Genomic DNA, 20,168 nt, shown 5'->3' on the forward strand with positions numbered 1-20,168 from the left:
TTGCTGTGAGGCACGCGCACTACCTGCTGCTCACCGTGCCGCCCCAAGAGCGAAATTGTGCCCTAAAATAAAACCTGAAATCATCAGTGAATTATTCAGCCTCCAGATGCTCATAAAGAACAGCTGACAGTTTGTAAATAGCCTTAACATCAATATTAGTTCATGTAGATCCAGGCTGTTTGATGAGGCGGATAAGATCAACAGAGCTGTCTGTTCTGCGAGGATCACCCGAAGAACAGGTAAAATGGTTTATGTGTAAATGGGCGTGTTCCTGCTGTCCTGCGGCGGCATCACGTGAGCTGTGATCCGGGGCCATCGCACTAACTTCCCGATTGTTGGAGAGGACTTCGGCTGCGGTGGTGCTCCAGAATCAGCCTTTCATAGGTAATGGTTTGGACTTTTTTTCGCGCAAATAACAAGGTTTTTGTGTGCTGTAAATATTTCCTCTGCTGTGATATTTTCTGTGGCAGTCCGTGTGTTATCTGTAAGCTGTTCAGGAACAAACGAGTCTGATTCTCACGTCAAATATGCTTGTGGGCAAATTTTGTGGGCAGATATTTAACGACTGAATTTGAATAGAGGTGTGAGCTTATTTAACACATTGCGGTGTCTGTCTACTCTTAAAGTCCACAATTTAGTTTATAGCTCCATTAAAGGAACACCAACGGCTTTTAAGATATCCTCACTATCCTCCCTAACTGGCAACCCACTGTGGACGATAATGTCAACAAATCTTATTAGATTGGATTTACCTGTATTGTCTTTGGAGCGTAGATACTGAGACAACAAGATGCAGTTTAGCATTTAACCAGACGTGCAGAGTATATTGCATTTGTATATAATAAACAGTAAAGGGTACATATAAATACACTAACACATACACCTGGACAGTATGAACAGTGTGGTATGATTAAGATACGATATATACAGTATGAAAAGAAAGCCATACAGGTGTAGTACAAGTAATAAGAATAGTGAGATATATACAGAATAAACAGCTGGAGGCATTATTTGAATGCAGTGTATACACTATAGAGTAGCTGTATATTCAATAGCATAGATGAGAAGGTGAGGTGTACAACAGTATAAATACAGTATGGGTAAACTGATCATCAGATATGATACGATAAATCAATTTGGCATATTTGGAAAAGACCATTAACTGCTGGATTCCAGTCTGGGCTGCGTTTACAGGATACAACTGCACTATGTAGCCTATTGTACATATGTTATATAACGGTATATAAGGATTCATTAAAATGCAAAGTATTAAACAGAGTTTGGCTCTGAGTTCTGAGAAAAGGTTGCCGCAAGCTTTTACTATTTACATATCTGCCTTACCACTCCAAATTTGTCTGGATAAACAGTGAAATTGGCATGCTGAATTGACAAGGAGACCAGTAAATGGTCTGAAGTTCTGTTTAAACACGTATAACTTTAACCAGTAAAGAAGGGATCACTAAAATGTAATAAAACTAACAATTTTTGAATGGAGTTTGGCGCTGCGTGCAAGAGACATGTCTGTCAGTGTATTCCCAAAATAAATAATTAATAAGCTTTATGTTCACGGAAGTTTTTTTTTTTTTTTTTTAACTCAAATAAAAGAATTAGGAATAATTAAATGAATTATTTATTTATTAACCTAATTATGAACTTTGTTTTCGTACAGCAGTCTCTCCGTGACCGTGACGTCACTTAAACATGGCGGCCCACAGAGCAGAGTTGTAACTATGTTACTGAGAAACAATCGTCTGTCTGTTTGAAGCCATTAAACTGCACCGTTCAGGCTTATTTTTGAACATGATATGGCGCTGCAAACTGCTGTGCTAACAGAGCCTTAACACAGTCAACCACAGGCGCTTCTCACGAAACGTTATCGTCAGCTAAATTAGCAAGTAGTTGTAAGTTACGTCTCGACATGTTGGCTTCTTCCTCGTTTCTCCTGTCGAGCTGCACCGCAAAAGACTCAAAGGTCGGAATTTCAGTGAATTCAGAGATTTTTTGGTCGACTGGCTTTGAAAAGAATGCAGCTTTATTATCTTCTTTTGTTTGTCTCATCTCTGCTAACGTTACGTTTTGAGGAATAAAAGCAAATGGCTGCAGCTTGCGAGTGAGGGAGTAATGAGAAGACCCCCAGCTGAGCCTAACTCCTCGTTTCCCATATGTCCAACAGCCACGATGAGTACAGCTTGAAATACATGAGCAACCTTATGGGCAGCAGGAGACAGAAAGCAGTGGATGATGGAGAGCAGAGTCTCATTGGGCCTCCATCAGGGGTCTCAACCGCTGGTGGGGACCTCCTGGACCAAGATGCCTCCACACTGGGGTTCGTCTATGTGTTGGCGTTCTTCTCCGCCCTGGGAGGATTCCTCTTCGGGTACGACACTGGGGTGGTCTCTGGGGCAATGCTGCTCCTGAAGAAGGAGATGAATCTGAGCACCCTGTGGCAGGAGCTGCTGGTTTCCAGTACTGTTGGGGCTGCAGCACTCTCTGCCCTGGGTGGAGGCTCCTTGAATGGGTGGGTGGGCCGCAGGATCTGCATCCTTGTGGCCAGTTTCATCTTCAGCATCGGTGGCATCATCTTGGCTCTTGCCCCGGACAAGGTGGTGCTCCGTGTGGGCAGAATCACAGTCGGTTTGGGCATAGGTGAGTAGGTGTGTGGGCTGGACCAAAAAATGGATAAATGAAGTGTGTAGTTTTTCTGTGCGCATCAACATGAAACCCTTTCTTCTTTTTCCCATCAGGCCTTGCCTCGATGACAGTTCCTGTGTACATCGCAGAGGTTTCTCCCCCTCACCAGAGAGGACAGCTGGTCACTATCAACTCCCTCTTCATCACCGGTGGCCAGTTCATTGCCAGTGTGATTGACGGAGCTTTCAGCTACCTGAGCCATGACGGCTGGAGGTGTGCATTGGCACTTGGACTCTCTTGCTTTCTCTGGGGACGCCAGCAGAGTGTGTCACTCACTCACTATTTAACAAACTGCAGCTTTAGCTGTGAAAGCTCTCCGTCAGTGCTTTGTGTTGGTGATGTCGTCCAACCAGTTCAAAGGTGCCCTACCTGCTGACACAATGTCCACGTAGACTAGTGAAAGCAGCATGTTAGCAGAGCAGCAGCAGCAGCCTCAGTCCTCTGTGTCTACCCAGCATGCTTTGAGGCACAGGATTTAATGTAGGTCACCTGTGTTTTGGCAGCACTCAGATCCCAACACACATTCACTGAAGTCACACATATAAAACAGAAGAGAAGAGACTTGAAGTGGAAAAATACACCTAAGATCGTGATTGCACACGTATGACTGAAATACACGTCTGAAAGGCCTCCTGTGTAGACAAACCGTAACACTTCCTGTCAAGTTGATTTTTCAACCGTGAGATATCTTGATAGCAACTTCTTTAAAATTCCCCCCAAAAATGAATAGTGATGTATCATTATCAGAGTTTTAAACTCTGATATCACCTTCAGAAAAACCTCGGTATTGGTTGGCTTTCCTTTCATGCAATCTGAACACCATTTGGGTTTAGCGTTCTGACAGCTGAAGCAAACAGAGGATCAGATTGGGCTTTAAAAATGCAATAATGATCCTAAACAAAGCCAAATGTAAGGATTGGGTCCTAAAATATTGACTCAGATTTCAATCCTGTGGATCAGCTGTGAACATCCTCACTGATGTGTCTTTGCTGCACCTGTTCAGCCCTTTGGATATTTCACCTATTCATTATTTGTACTCTGGTGATGTAGCTTGAAATCGATCTCCTCCAAGACCCCTGAGATTCTTCAGACCCCAACCTGACTCTAGGCATTAAGCATTTCTTCTCCCTCCACTCCTCCCTGTTCTCTCTGTGTTTCAGGTACATGCTGGGTTTGTCCATTGTCCCGGCAGTGCTGCAGTTCATTGGCTTCTTCTTCCTGCCGGAGAGCCCCCGCTGGCTTCTCCAAAAGGGCCGGAGCGAAGACGCCCGTCAGGTTCTCAGACGGATCAGAGGGGACCAGAGCGTTGACGCGGAGTATGACACCATCAGAACCAGCATCGAGGAAGAGGAGAAAGAGTCTAATGGAGGTGAAAGATTTCTGTGGAAACAGATAAAAATGATCGGACTTGAGTTGAAGTTTGAGTATTTATTTGTATGAAATGCTGATTTTTGCTCGTTTGTTCTCTTGGAGGTCTTGTCATTTTGCGGATCCTTCGCCACGGTCCGACTCGCAGGGCTCTTATCGTTGGCTGCAGCCTCCAGATGTTTCAGCAGCTGTCTGGGATCAACACCGTCATGTAGGTTGTCTCAGAGTTTCCAATACACTCATACAGTACAGTACAAAGAAAATTCAAAATGGTAGTTGTGTTTTTTGGACGACTCTACAAAACATACTGCTGACATAGAAAGTCAACAGAGCAGACGGACATTCCCCTCGACCCTCCGACCTCGCGCGAAACGCTGATACCTCCCACTTAATTTTCTGCCTTCTGCCTGATAACATCGGCCTCTAGTATTAAATCTGCTGACCCGTCTAGTGCGATGTCCTGTCCCGTCCTGTCTGAGTAGAACAAAAATGTAAATTCACGTGGCTTTTCAGTGATCCTCTTCGGCCTTATCTAGGTACTACAGTGCAACCATTCTGCAGATGGCGGGGGTGCGGGATGATAAACAGGCCATCTGGTTGGCTGCTGCCACTTCTGCGACCAACTTTGTGTTCACCTTTGTTGGAGTGTGGCTTGTGGAGAGAGTGGGCCGCAGGAAGCTGACCCTGGGCAGCCTGTCCGGTTTGTAATTTGGATTGTGATGTTTAAAAACAGACAGATGATAAATCTGTCCTGTTGCTGTTGTGTTTAGGTGTATCTTGATTTAGTTCTAGTCTTCTGCAGCATTTATTTTTTCATGATTTATGCATGTTTTTGTCTTTTTCTCAGGGCTTCACTTAGCGTGTTTATTTCCTCTAATGCAGGTACTGGTCTCAGTTTGGCTTTGTTAGCTGTCGGGTTCTTGCTATCTGCCCAGAATTCTCCGCCCATCGGCCTCCACCCTGTCGACTCTCAGAACTCAAGCTGCAGACTGTATGAGTAAGAGAACACGCCTCATTTACATCACGGTCATTTTAATCCTGACCACCAACCATTCATTTTCTCTCTGAGACATCAGTTTCTAGGTTTCCATCCAGATGTGGCTTCATGTTAAGATTCTTTCTAGCCTCAACATTTTGTATCAAAAAGGGAGAAACTTGTCATAAAAGCCACAAACTGTCCTGCTGCATGTAGCCCACAGCTGAATGCAGAGAGTCCGTGTACCTCTTCAAAGAGTTGTTCAAAGGCATCCTAGGAAATAAGGAAACTGCTTTGGAGAAATGTATGTTCATTATGGCTTTCGAGGAAAAGTGACTTTTAACTCTCTTAAGAGTGTCTGCAAGAGCTTCAACATCATTGTGCTACTTTCTTGCACAACAGGCTTCAAATAGACTTACTGTGTCCATGGACATTGTTTTCATGCTTCATTATCTTCGTTGTTGTCACTGCTGACAGATTGGTATGCATGCCTGTCTGTCCCTTGGTGTGTCCGCCCTGTGTGGACATGGATGTGTTCGTATGCCAGAGGTTTAACGTTCAGCTCCGTCCTTCAGGTCCTGTGAATTCTGCATGCTGGATCCGGGGTGTGGATTTTGTTACCTTGAAAACAGCACCGGCGTGTATGACGCCTCCTGTGTTCCGGTCAATCAAGTGTCCACAGATCACGCCGCCTGGGGAAGGTCAGACACGGATTGTGTGTGACTGAGGGGTTGAGTGATAGCTGAGATAAATGCATGAGTGTCACAGTACAAACTCCCAACAGCCAATGCATGTGGCCGTCATTACAACATCGTCATCATCGTGTGTGTGCCTCTTTAAAAGTAAAGTAAATGTCGGTTTTGATTTCTTGAATGTTTCTTTCATCCAGGTGTTACAACCAGACCGAGGCCACTGACAGCCCGATCTGGGCCTACAACTACTGTCCAACGTCGTACTCCTGGATCGTCCTGATGGGCCTCATCTTCTACCTTGCATTCTTTGCTCCAGGTCTGGACTTTCTCAGTGTCTTTCAAACATCTCACATCTAACAGTCGTTCTAGAAATCAAAGAGTTATTTTTCTCCTACAACCAGTCATATTTATATATATATACAAGGGTACCACACACAGGAAACAGCTGCCAGATAAAGGGGATGCTCGTTTATATTTCATCCTAAACATGGCAAAAAATCCTCCTGCTGACAGAAGCCTTAACCAACAATTAACAAAAGAATATGAAGAATAGCAAATACCCCATGCACTGCCTCATACCTGATCCTAAGAGATGGTACAGTACATATTACCCTTGTGAATATTGCCTCTGTGTTTAGGGATGGGCTCCATGCCTTGGACAGTGAACTCAGAGATCTACCCTCTGTGGGCCCGCAGCACCGGCAACGCCTGTTCAGCCGGGGTCAACTGGATCTTCAACGTCCTGGTGTCTCTGACCTTCCTTCACGTGGCTGAGTTTCTGACCTATTACGGTAAGAGGCGGTCGGATGACGGTAAATACATCATGGACTGCTTTCACATGTGACGTGAGCGGCCAGATCACAGTTCACGAAACAAGCCTGAGAGGATGCTGACGTTTCTCTTTCATCAACGTGTCACATGATAGAAGGTGAAATGCAAAAAGTCCAGTCTGCGTTTTCAGTTTCATGCACAGGAGCACATCGTCTGCTGTTTGGAAAATGATAATGTCACCTTGAATTTCATTATAAGTTGAGTTATACGTGACAGTACAATGACATCCTGCAAATATATGTACAAGAGAAATATATATACACCCATTTTACTGATGGATTTTTATTTTTGTTGCACATAATGCCTGACAGTGCACGTGATCTCTCTATTGCAGGGGCTTTCTTCTTGTACACGGGCCTAGTGGTGCTGGGTGTCCTCTTCATCCAGGGCTGCCTCCCAGAGACCCAGGGCCTGCAGCTGGAGGACATTGAGAACCTGTTTGCCGGTCCGCTCTGCTCCTGTGGAGCCTCCTCACCCAGTGGCAGTCGCCATGTCCAGTACATTCGGGTAAAAGGCAGCAACTACCTCCTCTCTGACAGCGATGCTTCAGATGAGTAGTGCAGGAAGACTTTCTCTCTCATCTCTGTCCTTTGGTTTGCTGATGTGGGGAAAAGTGTTGCCCTCTGGTGGGTGCCATCAAACATATTGATTGAAACTAACTGGCACTTCCCCCTCATTCAGGAGACTCTTTCATCGATTATCTGTTTTTCACGTCTCAGCCGGGAGTTGGTCTGCTTTTCTTTCTTTTTTATTTTGTGCGTTCTTCTTGTTTCCTATCATTCCTTCAGTCACCATAAGGGGGAACGCAGAAGCGAGACTTGGCGGGATTCGGATGAGCAGCACTCATAAGAACTATGTTGCTGGGATCACTTCAATCCCAGGAAAGTTTTAGTACATCCAAACACGTTCTGTATTCTTTCAAGGAAAGTCCTTGTTTGACAGACTGATTGTGTTTTAAGGACACTAGTCTTTGACTAGTGACCTGGCTGCTGACTCAGCGTTTCCTCTGCCTTTCTGTCAAGTCAAGACAATCTCACAAACACATGGTGTGAAGGATGATTCGCATGATTTCAGTCAATCTGTTTTTTGTTTTTTTTCCTTTTTGTAGAACGCTCAGACTTTTGATATACCAGCCAGAATGTGTTTGTATGTTCGCCTTAAAGAAGATTTCAGATCCACAAGGTGGAGCAGAGACCATTTCAAACATCCTCTCTGATTTATTTGGCTTATTGAAACATTTAATTATCTGTTCATTCAGTAGAACTCTTTAAAACACATTCCTGTAAAAATGACTGATGTGGTTTGATCTTAATCTGTGTTGGTGCAATACAAAAGAGTTGATGGTGGATTGCTGCTATTATCTGCACAGAGGGAGAGATTGCACTTTAAGAAACAGAAAGGTGTCTTATTAAAAAGAAAAGAAGAAGAAGGTTTTTATATGTCAGATTGCTCAAATCTTCCATTTTCTAGCAAGGTTTGGAGGTCAGCCCTGCACACTACGGAGCGATGGGATCAGACAGTGCCATAGCCTATATCACTGTAAGTACAGCGTCCAGGTGCCCAGTGTGCTGATAGCTAACAGTGCAAAATATCAACTTTTAATGTTGAATTTCATGTCATTGTTTTTGCAGCTCCGATAACAAGTAGACCTGAGCAACTTTATTCAGAGAACCTTTGCACAAAACGTCCTGTTTTCACATTTTTATGAGAGTACAAGTCAGAAATAAATGATAAATGTTCATCTTAAAAGTTTTCTTGAAGAACACACTTCATTTTGTTTCGAGGAATGACGAAGTCCGACGAACACTGGGGAGTGTCACAACTGAACAGTTGTCTGATGAGTGAAACATTTGGAAATTACACAAAAACCTTCATGTTAACGGGAACAACATATCTTGTAGTGTTTATAACTGCACATTTTTACAGCTACATATCTGTAATCCTTCATGTGATATCTGATTTGTCATGAAAACTCATGAGCAATATTATAGCAGTGAAATCACTCAGTTCATGTCTCAGTGGTTACAAGCCTGCACAAGAAATTTAAAAAGGAAAAATGCACAGATACACTAAATAGTGACATTTGTACAATTGACTTAATTTAGTCTCAGGTGGATAAAAACAATGTTTATTGAGAAGGATGTGGATAGGCCAGAAATCCATTTATTCCAGCTGTGGTGGAGGTGTGTTCATTAATCTACCAGTTATTTTCACAATATGTACATTCATTGTTTGGTCTATAAAATGTGGCTCAGGAGGTAGAGCGGTCGTCCACCAATCAGGAGGTCGGTGGTTCGATCCCTGACCTCGGCAGTCCACATTCCGAAGTATCCAAGATACTGAACCCCAAAACTGCCCCCGATGCTGCGCCATCGGTGTGTGAAATCATATGTCTCTTTGGAGAAAAGCATCTGCCAAAAGACTAATTGTAATTGTAATAAAATGTGACAAATCTTATCGCTTGATGTCTTCAAATTGTCCCTTTTATCCAACCAACAGTCCAAACCCAAACTCTTCATTCACTATCATAAAGGCCAAAGAAATGCTGCAAATTATTGTGTAGAACAAGCAAATATTTGCCATTTTGGCTTGAAAATTGAGATGATTAATCAGTTATCAAAACAGTGAAATCAATAGTTTCAGCTCGAGTGTCATTTAGGTTTTGTACATGAAAAGCTCATGCTGTAAATATGACCCCACGTCTCATGTTCTGTCCATGAATCTGATCTGTGGGAAATAAACGTACACATTGAAGCAGTTTGGTTCTGTGTGATATTTTTTATGTAAAACTTCAAAGCTTTGTTTGATGCCATGTTTACATGTGTATTGTATCTGTGCACAGTTTATTTTATATATACTGTATATTATGTATGTATGTATATTAGTGTGTGTGCTGGCTCAAAAGGACATTTCAGACTAATGTAAGAACAAAAAGCAGAGAAACAAAAAAGTAGCTCTGTGTTAGCGAGGTGATCTTTTTAAAGGGACAGTTCACCCAAATTACAAAAAACATTTGGGCTGATTTTATGACCAGTTCATTTGCAGGTACTCTTCTGCAGATTTGTCTATGAAATCTTAGAAAGTAGAGGAAAGTTACCATCACTGGACCACGGTGAGGCATTCAAACTCTTTTTATCCAACAAATAATGTGTCTACACATTGAATTTTGACATTGTAGACACTGGAACTACAAAAATCTATTTTGTGGATTATATTTCTACGTCTAAATGAACAAATGTTCTTCCTACCCTTAGTGTTTTTGCCATGCAGATAATTTCTGATTTATTTTGCACTGGTTTTGAGAACTCAATATCACCAGAGTTAATTTTTGTGTATGTATAATTTGGGTGAATCAGCCCTTTAAATGTTTTTAGGTTCAAACCAGGTTGTCAAACCACTGTGTAACCTGCCTGTTCACAGAGAGCTTCAGCTGAGGAGAGTCTGCATGATTTGTGTGTAAACTTAAGGAGTGTATATCTGCACACATTTAACATGTTATAGTAACAAGCCGATAAGTGACTCAAGCTGGGATGGTATTTCTGACCACACGGAGACCCTGAATCACACAGTGCAGCAGGGTCACAGTGAATGGGAGAAAAACCTTGTAATAGTTAAACTAATTCGGATATACATTTATTCTATAACTTTATTTCTGGAGAAAAAAAAAAAAGGAAGCAGCCAGCATGCAGTCTTTAGCTTGGCCTCTCTTTAATACGCCCTGACACGTGTCTGGTCATTACTGAGCCTGTAGTTTGCAGAACTTTGCTCCCCTGGTAACCTGATAGGCTTGTTATGGGACTCCTGTGTTCTTGGTATTATTGCCCAACAAGAAGTAGTTGGGTGGAGTGCTGCAGGCATTTACACACAAGCCAGACTGTAAATAGGCTTGTGTTGCTCCATTGGCTTGACCACAAACGGTAAACATTTGACTTCCATCCATGATGTATGATGCACATAGTTCATGTAGAACATACTTGAAGAGATAATTGCACACTCAAATAAATATGTTGTGGATGTATAAATGGGAAAATATAGCATCTACATCCAGAATATACTGTATAATGATTTAGCAAATAGTATGTCTGGAGAGAAAGCTGAGGAAATAAATGATTACTAAAAATGAAATGAAAAAGAAGATGAAAAAGAAGATAATGTCCCACCTCATTACCCAGAGATCTCAGTTTGTGCTGTATCAAGGTATTTCTGTGTAATCAGAGCAGATACTTGCGCTGACAACGAAATTATACACACACACACACACACACACACACACACACACACACACACACACATACACACACACACATTGGATCTGTTTATGCGGCATTACTGGGCATTACTGGACACCACTGGCTTGATTTGGTGGTTTAGTTTTGGCCTGCTCAGGACTCATCCCTGCTTATCGGGCTCCACTTGTCTTAGAGTGACTCATTCATCTTGAACGCATCCTTGAACTCCTACATGTAATCAAATGTCAGCACCCAAGAAACTACGTCTTGATGTAGTGTGGCCACTGAAATCTCTTTCAATCTCTCCAGTGACCGCACACTGTGGTCATTAGCCACAAGGTGGCACTAAAAGTTCACCTAAGTGAGTAACGACCATCATTCATGCAGGACATCCCTTCATAGATGGCACTAACCAGCAGGTGTGCATTTCTAAACACTTTTAATGTTTCACGTGGACTTCTCAGACAAAACACTTGCTTTTTTAATGTAGATTAGACTAGACACGTACCACAAGGAATGAGTAGTTTACTCTTTCAGAAACAAGAAAGAAAAGCATGCTCATACTGTTTGCACAGTGGATGAGTTCTTATTTTTGATCACACTTTGCATTTAATGTATATAATTACCACAAAAGTATGTTTGATTAGTTGGTGAAAATGCTTTTTAGTTAAAAACATGAAGTTAGTAATTTTACTTACTTTAATTAAGAAGATTTTAGTCACATTTCCTGATGTGCTTTTGTTGGCTGGAGGTATAATAAAAAAATAATCTTTCGAGACATTTTTGTCTCCTTTGTAACAACGCATGGACACTTAATTGTATGAATTCATAACCTAAATCGCGTGATTATTCTTTTAACTCCAACAAAACGTGCACGGCTACCTTGATATGACGTCATCTCGCAGCCGTTTCCCAGGAGAGGGCGTGGCTTGCTGACGCATTGCGGCTCCCTCCCCGGTGCGCAAACGCAGCTGAGAGGCACGGCAGCGCGTGTACGTGTTCTTACGTGTGCGTGTGTTTATATATGTGTACGCGCGCGCGCGCGCGCGGCGATGGCTCACCTAGCAGCAGCAGCGGCAGCGGCAGTCTGCACGAGGGCTCGAGCAGGAGCAGAAGCATCCGGGCCGAACTGCGCAGAGATGTTGCGCACGTAGACGCGACATGCGGACACACCGCCTCGCCTCCCCGCTCACCTCCTCGCCGATGTCACGGTTCAAACACCGTTACGATAATTTCTGTGTGTGTTTTGAAATGGCGGCGCTGAGGTCGAGGTGAGCACCTCCACTGCTCGGTCCGCTCGCCTGCCGGGGAGTGCGCACTTTTTTCTCGCTTATTTTTTAAGATAGGGCAAGCAGCCGACACAAATAAATCCAGCTTTCATTCTTTTTTCTGTCGACTTCTGCGTAAGGAATCATGACGACGGGGCAGGATGAAAGCTCAGTCCGCGTGGCTCTGAGGTAAGTCACTAAAATGTTGTTTAATCTCCTGTCAACGGATAAATGCGTAGCTAGCTGTCTTAATTGCCCGGTGCCACCTGTCAGTCAGTGCCGCGGGCCTACAAAACACCTGCGGGTCCACAGCAGCATCTGCACGCACACACGCACACACACACACACACACACACACACACACACACACACACACACACACACACACACACACACACACACACACACACCGTATCTATAAATGATCAGCCTCGTTTCATTTTGAGCACGGTGACCCACTTCCAGGCATAAACTCTTGATGTTTCAAGCTTTTAGGACAGATTTTCGGTTTGTTTGTGGTTCACCTCCGCTGGCATTAGCAGTTTCCGGGAGTGTGATGCTCAACATCTCTTCTGTGTGTGGACGTAGCAAAAGCATAAAGCATCACACCCGTTGCACAGACGCACGCACGGGCCGTCCTCAGCACACACTGCCATGCATGAGGAGGGATGATATCATCTATTGTAAGGGCTGTTAGAGAAAGAGAGGAGGACAGGGAGGCTGGGAGAGAGACAATCAGCCTGTGTGTCTCCAAAAGCCTGGCCTCTCCTCAAAGCCTTCTGCAGAAAGACAGTTAATCGATGAAAGAAGTGCTTCACTGACAGCCAGGTTTCAGTGGAAGGACAGTGGACCGTTCAGAGCTGCTCCTGTAACGCTGTCAAGTCGGCTCTTTGTTTGCAGACATTCAGTGGACAGCTCAGCCATGTCTCCAGGGATTCCGGCCTGTTATAGTCCATTTAGACCTGTTTGCATTTACAGAAAAGAGGCGTCTTTACCTCCAAGTGCACACACTTGATGTGCCATTATGCAGAAGTAGGCTGCTCCCACCCAGCTGGTGAGGTGGCACGGTGACAGTGGCATAATGGAAACCAGTACCTCTGATTCAAGGCCATCCAGAGACCATTTGATCATTACAAAGTGATGGATGAAGCCTTTATTGTATTCATCTTCCCCCTGCGTCTGTTTTCTATCTTGTCCTTGCTTGCATGTGCTCATCTGTGCCTGATACTCACTCTCATGTGCACTTGTTCACAGAAATGCATCATCATTGTGTGTGTGTGTGTGTGTGTGTGTGTGTGTGTGTGTGTGTGTGTGTATGTATGTATGTATGTGTGTGTGTGTGTGGAGCACATTTTGTCCAGAGCTTCCTGATTCCATGTCACATTGTGATGCTGTTCAAAAACACCTTTTGGTGATGCAGTTGACATGTGATCTGCTTTTTCTGGGTTTGTTTTATTCTCTGATATGTTGCCTTTAAACGTAGTTGATGTGATGTCATGCTGAGGCATTTTCCAGCTGTTTTTTTTAGCAGGAAGAGGCGGAAAATATCACGTTTTCATGACAGACCTTAAAAATCCGAGAGCAAGGGCTTCTCTCTAGAGATGCTGTTATGTCATACAGGAAGAAAGCCACCGTAAAAGAGATGGAGACACCAATTTCAACAGAGACAATGTCATTAGGTTGGATTTAAGAGTCCCACGTCCCCCCAATGGAGCCTGTAATGCCATTAGGTCACTCTGCTAAGAGACTAGCAGGAGATCTGTTTGTGCCTTTGTGTTTGTCCCTCTGGAGTTACAGTTAATGGAGGAAACCCCTCTGGTGGTAGCAGTTAGTGACCAGAGAAGTATCACCTGTACTGGTGTGATGCTATACAATACAATAAATACTGACTTACTGTGTGCTGCAGTGTTATTGTACTAGACTAGATCTTAGAATATATCTCAGTGCAATGCAACAAGACCACAAATTGGTCATAGAGCTGAATTAAATCTGCATGATGCAGTGTCTCAAACTTCATAACTAAAATGAGTGTGTGGAGAGACATAATGGGCACATTAGCTGGTTTTCCACCCTAATTCTGATTCAGGATGTTTGCTGTGAGGGTAAATTGCAAAACAGATTATAGCCACTTAAGCAAAAATACATGCTTGTCCAAACTGGATCTAAGTATGTGTTCAAAATGACTTGCACTTTCCAAAAGAGTCTGTCTAAGAGCATGCAAATTACAGTTAAACTGTGGACAGCTTTCATCCGGTAAGAGGTGGATGTTTTGAGTTCTGGCTCCAGGACCTGAAATTACAGCCCTGGGTTTAGCATGCTCCATTTCACTGTCATACATAAAACCAGTTCTTTTTCTGAAATGTACCCAGAAAAGCACAGTTCATCTTTCTCGATAAAATATTTAGGATTCAGGATGTCATGATGTTGTTATTAGTCCAGCATTGCGTTTTCTCTCCTCCCTGACACCCAGCCATGGCAGTGGCATGTTATAACAGCTACCAACTGGCAAAATAGTTTGTCAGGACTGTTGACAAGTCTCTCCATGCACGTGCTCAACCAGTTCAAGTTGGGTGTGATAGTTCAGCCTCTCAGCTGCTTAAAATCCAAATAAACCCATCTAGCTCCAATATGTCTCCTATGTATTTGTGTATGCTTACTCCTCTACCATGGAGGAGGGAGTGTATGTCAACAAAATGCCTGAAATGTAAATGCAATCATAAGCTTATCTCAGAGACAGGCAATAAGGCATAATGCTCAATCCCGGATTGTGTACTACCTCAAACAGGGTTGCTTAAAGACTGAGAGGTGCACTCAAGGTTGTTTAATCAGTGTAAGACCCTAGCTTATCTCAACAGAGGTCGTCCTGTTCTTTCAAACATCCACGAAGGAACACAGAGCTCAAAACATTTGCCTTCCTCATGCATTTGTGTCTGTAGTATGTGTTTAGCCATGCACACGGAGGACGAGTGTTGAGAAAGAGTTGCACAGTACACCTCCCTGACTACAGTATATAGACTGTACCATAGGCGGCTTGTTTGCACAGTGCAGTATGTCACAAGAGTTTTCTTAAACGGTCGGTGTACACTGAGGGGATGGGCTCAGGAGGGAATTGAGGACTTGCTTGACCTGCCTGCCGCTACAATAGAATAAACATAAAGCAGCTATCAAAGTGAAAGGGAGTGACTTGGGCTGTGTTCATCTGCTGCAACAAGTTTTTATGCTGCAGTTTAGCTGCTCTTCCTGAGCTCATTAAGTGCTCAGTAACATGAAGCAAAATTAAAAGATGCGTGTCATCTTGAAAGTTTTCTTTCTTTTTCTTCATTCCTGTGAGGGCTTGTTGATTTTGATGGTCAGCTGAAGGGCATAACAATGACGATAATGAAATTAAATAGGCCCCTAAACCTCTTAAAGCTTAAGTTACAGGCATACTTTAATGTAATGACATGGAGGCATGCAGCAACTGGTATAAGTGGCTAAGTCTAAGCCCCAGGTTGAAGCTCATGAGCCAACTGCAGAGATGGGGTTAACTGTGGTAGAAAAAGCTTGTTAAAATGAGCTGCACGGTTGAAGTATCTACTATTACTTAATGACCCAACCAGGCCCTAAATCCGGTGACGAGAGACAACAGCTGACAATAGCTGTGGGGGTTTACAATGCAAACAGAAGCTGGGGGCCAGAAGTGAGGTGCAGAATGATTAAAAAAGAAAGGTAAAACACGGGGAAAGAGTGTGATTCATGCACAAATATTCAGGAATTGTGTGTTTCAAAGCAACTATAAGGAATAATTTGTCAGGTTTTTGTTCTATATCCTGAGGCTAAACCATGAGCATAACATGGGCAGGACCAGCAGAGGACTGGCAGAGGACCAGTGGGAGCTCATATGTGACGTTCAGATGTGTGTTGGTTACCCATGGCATCACCATGCGAACACAAAAGCCCCGTCAGGTCTAAAGCCTCTAAAGACCTAGTGCTTTGTTCACATCCACTGAGCCAAGCCCGTCTGTCAGGAGTTAGCCGCTGACCCACTATCCTGTGAATCTGTGTGTGTGTGTCTGTCTTGCTGCAGTTTGACACTCTCACACCGGGAGCTTCTTTAAGCTAAAAACTTGTGTTTAACACCTGCTGACTGTATGAGGGAGGATGCATGCTCTGCCAGTTCATATGAAACACAGTACATACAGTTTCATTTAGTCACAGTTACTCAGTCTGAACAAACATGGATCCCTGTATCGCTGCATATAACTCGGGGGTTTTCCCACAGATTTGCAGTTGAATGTGTGTTATTAGGATGTATCACCCCATGCTGTGTTTGCTTTGCATGGAAATGTGAGGATTTGCTGCTTTTCTTTGTCGAAAGTAAAAGAAAATCTCTGGGTTTTGCACCACTGATGAGACAAAGCAGGCTATTTGAAAACACTGCCTTGGGCTTGGGAAATTGTACCATTTTATAGACCAATTAAATTATTAACTGGGAAAAATAATGCATGTGTATCAGCTCTAAACTGCAGATGGTTAAAAAAAGATTCCTGCTTGTGGACGGAATGATGCAGATTTTCAAGACATTTTCCTTTGTTCAATAACTACATCTTAGATTAAAATGTATGACAGACAGCAGGAACTGTTCATCCCTGAACATCCAAACTGTAAAATGATAGCTTCAACTTGGAAAATTCAGCTTCGGGTCAAGCCCGACTGTGTTGTCAATAATGGTGGATTTTCTTCTGCACTGCCTCTGGAGAGTCTGCTTCGGTCTTTGTTGCTTTGGCCTTGACCTGAGTTGTTTCCATCCAGCACTGCATCCTCATGCTACGATCCACATTCTTTTATTCCAGAAATGGCCTTAGGGGAGCTTGCATTGCGCTGTATTACTTCTCCGCACATGCCACTTGTCTTTTTAAGTGTTAGCCAAAGTGTTGAAGTGCTAGCCAAGCTATCCAGACGGAAGCTATGAATAACACCCACTTTTCCTGCAACACTAGTTCAAGGAGCAGTGTGGAGAGAGGAGCTCAGCATAGGCCAGTTTTGAATAGACTCAGCTCATTACAGTGTAAGATAAACTGACCTTACATGACTTTGTATTTTATGGTACATGAAGGAGAACACTCAGGCTGCCAGACAATGTTACTTTATAGTGTTGCCATTTGAGTTAATAGACGCTTATGCTCTCTGTACCTGTAATCACTGTCATAAGTGCAACAGTTAACTAAGCTTATAGTTTATAAAATGTCAAAAATTAGACCTTTTACAAGTTTGAGGTGACGTCTTTGGTTAGCATGTTTTGCCCAAACAGTAGTCCAAAACCCAAAGATACTCAATTAAAATGATGCAAAACAGAAAAAAGCTACTCTCATTGGAGAAGCTGCTAACGGTGAAGAAATGACTTAAATCACTGATTATCAACAGTCTTGATGTAGTTGCTGTAGTGGTTAAAGCTTGAAGAGTTAGTTGATTGACCAATCAAAAGGTATCAAATAAAGATTCCCAATATGAAGATTTGCCCTTTTCTTTGCCTCTTTTTTTTCTGTCTCTGCAAATGTACCACCTTTAGACTGTTGGTTGGACAAAACAAGCAATATTTTATGCGTCATCTTTGATTAATCCAAATAAAATCAGTTGCAGAGGGACAAACATCCTAAACAAAGCTGGGCCCTTTGGACTTCCCTGTGCAGTCGGGGATTCCTGCAGCAGCAATCGTCACATATTCGATTATCTTTGGTTACTGACTTCGTCATGGTGTCAGGCTGCCCTCTAACACGGTCATTTGAGTGAAACCCAGATTCATTTCCAGTGTTGAGCCACCGTGACCCTCTTTCTAGACCAAAGGCTCTCTTATTCCGAGGCGATCCTAAGCATAGCCTACACTTATACTCAACTTACCCCAAAATAGACTCACGACTGGCTACAGCATTGCTGGAAGACCTCAGTTATCTATATCACAACCTCAAGGAGTCAGCACATTTCTGCCAGACGCATCTGCACCGCTGCATAGGGCCTTCAGCACACCGCATGCGAACAGGTTTATGACAACGGAAGAGATTTCCTCCTTCTCCTCCTGTTTCTCCCCCCCCCCATGTATCAGTTAGGAAACAAACTGGTCATGCAAAATAGATTGGATGTAATTATAGAGTAGCTTACATGTATGCCACACCCATGCAAATATGTTGTTCCCTTTGATTTTCCCCCGCTGCACTATTTTCTTCCTCCTTGCTTCAGTTTTCACTCGAGTTTGTGTTGTCAGCTTTTTCCCTCCCTGCACAGATCTGTCCAGTTAAGGGCTCGGCTAAAATGGACGAGGTCTAAATGTAGGACTGGTGCCACAAATAGGACGTCGATGTAACTGAACTTCCATCATCAAACTGCCAGCAGAACATCACAAATAGGCCTCAGACGGTCACAGATAGCTCTGTTTGCTTAGTGAGCTGCCACCTTGTTATTTATGTCAAGAGGCTGTCTCTGCTGTTAATAGGGAGGGATGTATTTTCTCTGTTAAGGGAGCTGGTCTTCATGAATCAAGCTTTGTCCATCTGTCCATTAAATGTGGTATCTGAGGTATCTTGCATCACTGGCCTAATTCGGATGAGGCATCTCTAAACTGCCTTAAAAAGTGAAACCTTTTTGGGCAGTAATGATTATTTCCTTTGGTAATCGGTCAAATATATGTAAAATGAATAGGAAAAATGTCCATTTCAATTTCTCAGTCTTCAAATTGCCTGTTTATCTAAGCAAAATGGTCACATATTTTCCAGTTCCAGCTGCTCAAATGTGACGATTTACAGTGGGTTCGTTGTCTAGTATGAGAGCAAACGGTGTATCTTCGGGTTTGACTGTTCTGACAATGTGTGGACTTAAACAATACAACAGCTCCTTCACACTTTATGGACTGTGAGGCTGTCAGACACCTCCCAGCGTCAGACAGCCTTGCACCTGAAATGCAGGCATGGATTAAACTGTGCTGAAGGCAGCGTATGCAAATGAACCATCACCACCTGCTGGCGTCATGTAGCAGCTGTCTCAATCTGCATATTCATGAGGTGTTAGTAATTTTCATTTTGCTGCAGGTGTGCACACTCAACATGGGTGGCGTCTTTGTTAAATGTTTCTGTGTTTATCACCCCCCCCCCCCCTTGCACATAATGGCAAAAAATAAAAGCAAATATCAGAGAGAGAGGGAAATGGTTAACTGTGGAGTCGCACCAACTTCCACTCGACCTCGACTGTTTGCCTAACCTATTATCTGCTATCTGGCTGCCTTGAAAGCTGCACATGGTGGCTGGCTGATGTGTCCCTCACCCGCCCGCGCACACACATGAAAACACACGCTCGCTCCACATTGTCGTGCTAGCCTTTGTGTTGCTGGCCTGTGGTTGACACAGAGATGGGACTCCTGTGTCAACACCACATGGTTGAATGACACTGCAGTCCAGCCCTGACTGCGATACGGGCGGTGAAGTGGAATCTCTGAGGAAATTCCAAACATGCATCCAGATACATCAAACTATTGTTCATTTTATTAAATTGGATGATATCAAATTTCACCTGGCTAAGTGGTGTGGTGACTATTAATAAGCTTTGGACTGAACATGATGCTGTACCTGTTGATAGTATTGCATAGTAGTATAGACCAAGCTTTGTAAAAAAAAAAAAAAAATTGCTCTGGAAAACGGCTTCTTTAATAACATAATAATATAATAATAATAATAACATTTGTGACACTAAAACTCAGCATAGAAGCTCACATTAATAACATGAAGTGCTTTCAGGAGCGGGTGAGTGACCCATCTGTGCAGCTGCTGGTATGTTAGGCTTTCAAATGCTGATGCAGTGTACAAAAAAGTAATGGACAAGGTAAAGGGCCAGACCGTGGACCATCAACATCTGTGGTTCACATCTGGTCTGGACCTTTGTGGCATGTTTGTCAGGTTAAATGTGCAGTTAAATATCTTTGCTCCAAGTCAAACAGCCAGAGGAAATGGGCCTCATCATAATACTCATGCACGGATATTTAATTCTTCTGCAGCATCAACATCGCCTCTAATCAGAAAGTATGAATCACTGGTAATTGCTTGTGCATGAATGCTGACTGGTATAGTTGCCAACGATTGCTAGCTGTTGT

General features: G+C 43.2%; 2 protein-coding genes across 4 annotated transcripts in view; both read left to right on the forward strand.

The window, feature by feature from the left end:
- Window positions 1-300: 300 nt before the first annotated feature.
- Window positions 301-9,314, forward strand: LOC139337992 (proton myo-inositol cotransporter-like). Of its 3 annotated transcripts, none has more exons than XM_070972862.1 (11): window positions 301-384; window positions 2,174-2,646; window positions 2,745-2,904; window positions 3,852-4,060; window positions 4,165-4,270; window positions 4,596-4,759; window positions 4,942-5,056; window positions 5,611-5,736; window positions 5,925-6,043; window positions 6,366-6,518; window positions 6,893-9,314. In XM_070972862.1, the coding sequence occupies exons 2-11, from the start codon at window positions 2,199-2,201 to the stop codon at window positions 7,114-7,116; spliced, it is 1,824 nt and encodes a 607-aa protein (XP_070828963.1). In that variant the 5' UTR covers window positions 301-384; window positions 2,174-2,198; the 3' UTR covers window positions 7,117-9,314. The 3 variants fall into 3 exon arrangements, with proteins under 3 accessions (XP_070828963.1, XP_070828962.1, XP_070828964.1); XM_070972863.1 differs by lacking the exon at window positions 301-384 and adding an exon at window positions 1,694-1,972; XM_070972861.1 differs by lacking the exon at window positions 301-384 and having other exon boundaries at window positions 1,691-2,646.
- Window positions 9,315-11,743: 2,429 nt separating this feature from the next.
- kif21a (kinesin family member 21A) overlaps window positions 11,744-20,168 on the forward strand; it is a 47,445-nt gene continuing 39,020 nt past the window's right edge. The window contains exon 1 of the mRNA XM_070972720.1: window positions 11,744-12,244. Coding sequence (XP_070828821.1) covers window positions 12,201-12,244 — 44 coding nt within the window. The 5' untranslated portion in view covers window positions 11,744-12,200. The remainder of the gene's footprint in view (window positions 12,245-20,168) is intronic.

The sequence above is a fragment of the Chaetodon trifascialis genome, chromosome 10 (assembly GCF_039877785.1).
Source record: "Chaetodon trifascialis isolate fChaTrf1 chromosome 10, fChaTrf1.hap1, whole genome shotgun sequence".
NCBI lineage: Eukaryota > Metazoa > Chordata > Actinopteri > Chaetodontiformes > Chaetodontidae > Chaetodon > Chaetodon trifascialis.